We start from the raw sequence: 4,868 nt of genomic DNA, 5'->3' as shown, positions 1-4,868 counted from the left end.
TCGTAATGGAAAACCAAAAAAAGCGAGTAGACCCGAGGCGAGTCGAGTAGATACCACGCAGTGGAAAACCGCCATATACGGCCTACCTGTGGGGTTGTTATAAGCGAGGCAGCATTAGAAAACTCATTGTGGCTTCTAATGACAGCATGAGGCTGCTGCTGAGAGCTCCAAGAAGCTCCAGTAGAAGCCATGTTTGTCAGCGTTGGGGTACCTACCTGCTCGGCTGTTTACGTAACCTAATGTGTAGAGTTATGTGTAGGGTATCTGAGTCAGAAAATGACTTGATAACTTAATCAGTGTTTTGGCTAACCCTGTACGCAGTTCTGTCAGATTTTCTTCCAGACTGTGAAACCATTGGCAAAAATGTCTGTATATTAGTCGTTGAAAATTGTGGAAGGCTTTGTATTTTTTTATATGTATGTATATATATTTTCTTTTGTGTGTGTGTTTTTGTTTTGTGTTTGTGTGTGTTTTATTGTGATATGGATCGCCCTGGGTCTAAAATAATGTTTATACTAGTATAGTTTACCCAACACTATAGCATCGGGTACTAAAGTGTTTCGGAAAGCCGATTTGTTCAAGTCCCTGACGTTGGTCTCTGACCAAAGGGATATCCTGACCCTAACCATTCGAGGTCGATGCCTGCTGCCTCTTCACCCATCGGTAAACTAAGCTGATAAATGAAAAATGGAAAATACTAGTGAGCTAATCGGACAATCACAACACAGAGCATGGAAATTCTTTGGGTTCTACACTGTAGATTGCAAAATTACAAACTAAGGAAAATAAGGATCTTTGCCAAAAGCATACAGTATATCTGCAACTAAGGAACCAAAACTATAGTGTGAAACCCAAACTGTCTCATGAGTAAGGAGAGTAGGTGCTCTGTCCAGAGAAAACTGAACTCTTCACCAATCCTAAACCATCAGCCATTTTATTTATTTGGAAATGTATTTAATGTAGAATTTAACTTTCCATAATATACAGAGCTGCACATATTGTAGCAAAGCCTTTTCTCTATTTTTCCACTTTAAATCCACCTTTGAGAGGAGAATTGCTCCTTTCTGTGGGGCTCGCTCAGCCATCCCGCCGGCTCTCTGATCGCCTCCACCGAAAACAGAGAAAGACATTTTTGAAAATGGGGACAAAACGAGAAAAATTGCCCATCTACGTCTTCTCGAACCCGTGGCCTCTGATTGAACCTGGAATCAGCAGGTCAATCGAGGACACCCCCATAAGCCCGAGCGCCCTCCCAACGGAAAACAATGCAGGAGCATGCCACAAGCCCAGCTGACTGATGAGAGGGAGGGAGAAGAAACAGAAAATGTGTGTAGTGGGGCAGTGTAAGGGATTTGGTCGGGGGGATGGGAGAAAGAGGTCCCCATCCCAATTTAGGTGGTGTTATGTGATGTACGAGACAATGCATTGTGTGAGTCAAATAGCTGCCTGAAAGATAAGGAGATGAGTTTAAAATGTAACGTCAGTGAAAAAAAGTTGTGTATAAGTTTATTTGTAGAGGCTACATGCTGCTTAATGTTACTCTGGTTGTACTGATATTAAACAAGAAGCTATTTTTTTGATAAACTGCTTCAAGCTAAATTAAACATCCCTAAATCATAATTAAATAGAGTATTCCCTGCTCCAGCTCTATTAACTAATTAACTTATTTTCTCAATTATTTGTATCCTTTTCCATAAAATGTCAAAAAATAGCTCATAATAATGTCCCAGAGGCCAATGTGACGTGTTTAAATTGCTTGTTTTGTCTAACCAACATCATTTTTATTTACTGTCATAGGTATTACTTTAAAATTATATTGTACATATTTGTTTCTTAATGCTTATGTTTCTTTTACATGCATTGTTTATTTCCTTTTAATACATTTATGTTCTATGTATGCACCATTAACCAAGGCAAATTACTTCTAAGTGATACTTACTGTACTTGGCAATAAATCATTTTTTGATTCTGCTAATGTCACATATAATATAATACAGCAGACACAGGGGCCATCGTTCTTATTGAATTTAATTTCAAAGTCAGGACATCTATGTTTTTATTAACATTTGGTGTCCTTTTACTTATTCCACCACTGACAACAGTCTTAATTTTCTGTGACCTCCTGAGCCAATGACCGTCCGGTGAACCCGCCGTCCCAAACACAGACCACCACACTGCCATGAACTGCTCTGTGCTTTTAAACAGTCCCCTGTTTACTGCTGCTCTCCTTGCCCCCCTTTTCGGTTTAAAAGAAAACTCCTGCGTCATGAAAAATATCACAGTAAAAAGTTTAACAGTGTTTTCATTTTACTTTAACCTCCCCTATTTGGCCTATATAAGCAATTATTAACCGGGGGTTATTACAACACTATACTGTAGTTGCACACAGTTTAAAATACATTTTAAGTATTTATTAATGTAAAGTTCATGTCAACTTTTGCATGAAGTTCAACAACACAACACACACTTCTGTGCACATACTGTACACACCATCCAATGGCAATATACTGTAAAAGCTCTTGTCCAACATCCCACATTATGATAGATAGCATCGTAAGAATTTTAATGGAATGGGCCACATATCTTCATTATCCATCTACCTCTCAGTGCACCATGTCTTGAAATGTCATTCCAATGGGTCATATGCATGCATTTCTATGCAATACCAACAAGCCTAAAATGAACCTGCTCATATTTCATGATCCACAATGTTAACCTGTTTATATTTTAGGATCCATACATTTTCTTTTTTTGTAATTGTGTATATTTAGTATTTTCACCTCGTTGTTTATATTGTCAATCTATACATGTACTGTCTTACTACTTTGTAGTGCAACTGCTGCACAACAAGTTCCCGTTGGATAAAAGTGTTACCTTGTTTTAGCACACTTGACCAGGTAAAAGCCAAACTACAGTCAGATGTGGGCTTTCATTTCACTTGGAATTTCATTATTATATGCATGGCTAATATGGTTGACCTCTTGCTGACTAAACTCACCTGATAAAATGTTTGCTTAGCCAACATATAAAACATATTTTGAGAGTCTAAGGATGGAGGGTGTTAAGCACAGATTGTAAAAGCCCTTCGCGGCAAGTTTGTGGTAAACCACACATTTGAAAATAAGCCACTTCTGATTTTGGGCCACATCCATTAAATAACATGATATAACGTGATTGAAATGATATTTTCCTTATAAAACCACGGTTCACCAAAACATCCCTGCTTCAAATTTGAACCAAAACCTATTTTGCACCTACATTGCGAGCACCGGTGCTGCTGCCAGTCCGCCTCGATCAGCTCGGGGAAGAAGGCTGCCAGGTCCTGGTCCTGGTCCTGCAGCGTGCATGCCGTGCTGGGTGTAGAAGTGTACAAGTCGATGATTTCACAGGGTCCGAAAGCTTGAAATTCAACATAGTCAAACATTTTCTGCTTTCAGTCCAAGCGAAGTCCGTGTGCCGATATTAGTTCTTCACAGCAGGGTTTTTTTTCTCTCGGTTTAGCGTTTAATGCAAACGGTGTTTCAACTGTAAAACATGTCTGTGCTGCGTTCAAAGGGGCGTGAGCGCTCAGGAACGGACCTATATTTCCCACAGACTGTGTGCATGTTGCAGGACAGAGTCGATAACCGCCAAACACGTCCAGATTTGGAGGCTGTTTTGCATAACAGAGTTAGTCCCAGGACTTCTTCATCTTATCTCTTCTTTATTGACGTATGTCTCAACTCAACCTGCTTCATACTAGTTATGCCAGAGCGAGCGATGGTGTTACCTAATGTATGCGCGTGAACTCCCCGTGAACCTCCTTTGCTGCTGACCTCCGCATGACCCAGCCGCTGTCTGACATCACCAGCAGCGGTTGGAAACAAGTGCTGAAGTCCTTTACTCAACCGCGGTGGACTGAAGTTAAAGGGGGCCACCTAACTTGAAAAAAAAGTATTAACATGCAGCAGAACCAGAGTTCTTTTTTTAAACATGGCGCCTACTACCACAATGCAACTGTCCACAGTGGAAAAAACGGCTGGAGATGTAGGTGTTATGCTAGCAGCTAGCGGTGCGATTGGCTACTTCAGTACAATTTGAAGTTAAAATACTTTTTACCCCACTACATTTATTTGACAACATAAGTTAACAACGTTAGTTACTTACTTTACAGACTCAGATTATTTCTGCAAAACATATCAGATCTTATTTAGGAAAGAAACATGTGTGGATCACATTTGAATTAAGCCATGCATTGCACAAATGATGTTCTTCAATTTAAAAGCTAATTTTGCAAGTCAAGGATGCCTTACTAGTTAGGCTAACACATTGGGTCTTTTTTTAATACATAACATTTTTTTACAAAAACTGAAATGTAAAAATGATAAGTTGTGGTTTTAATTAATGAGCTTTTGAGTTGTTTGGAAGGATAGAATTAGGTTAGTGGCTCCCCCTGCTTTTGATAAAATAATAATACATTTTATTCTTAGTCACCTTTCACAACACTCAAAGACACATTACATGTACAAATTATAAAATACAAACAATTAGTCTTCATGCTAATCTAAGCTAATAGCCTTGCGGCTCTAGCTACCTATGTAGTGCACATTAGAGTGGTATCCTCGTCTGTTACATATTGTCACTGTTCACTTAGAACAATGCAGACCCAAAATATTTTATTTTTTGGAACTAAAGAAAACTGTGTCTTGTTGATCTTGGATTTACGTTTTTTATGTATTCCAATGACTTTCATAAATGTAAGAAGAAGAATTGTTGAATTCAGGATTTTAGCCCAGAAATCATGTTTTGCTTTAAAGGGACACTTGCCTGTTTTAGATAAAGGGCATCAAAGCAAAGCACATTAACACCGACGATCCCATATTGGCATT

The 4,868-nt window shown here is 39.0% G+C and overlaps 1 protein-coding gene across 2 annotated transcripts in view; it reads right to left on the bottom strand.

The window, feature by feature from the left end:
- The window catches only part of LOC117946594 (retinoic acid receptor beta-like), a 15,428-nt gene extending 11,558 nt beyond the window's left edge, over positions 1-3,870 (bottom strand). The window contains exon 1 of one of the 2 annotated variants that reach the window (XM_034874851.1): positions 3,259-3,870. In XM_034874851.1, coding sequence (XP_034730742.1) covers positions 3,259-3,424 — 166 coding nt within the window. In that variant the 5' untranslated portion in view covers positions 3,425-3,870. The remainder of the gene's footprint in view (positions 1-3,258) is intronic. The other variant, XM_034874850.1, reaches the window with a different exon arrangement.
- Between the last annotated feature and the right edge of the window lie 998 nt (positions 3,871-4,868).

Source organism: Etheostoma cragini, chromosome 6, assembly GCF_013103735.1.
Source record: "Etheostoma cragini isolate CJK2018 chromosome 6, CSU_Ecrag_1.0, whole genome shotgun sequence".
Classification (NCBI taxonomy): domain Eukaryota; kingdom Metazoa; phylum Chordata; class Actinopteri; order Perciformes; family Percidae; genus Etheostoma; species Etheostoma cragini.
The sequence above is the reverse complement of the archived record's forward strand: the minus strand, read 5'-3'. Positions and strand labels throughout refer to the sequence as shown.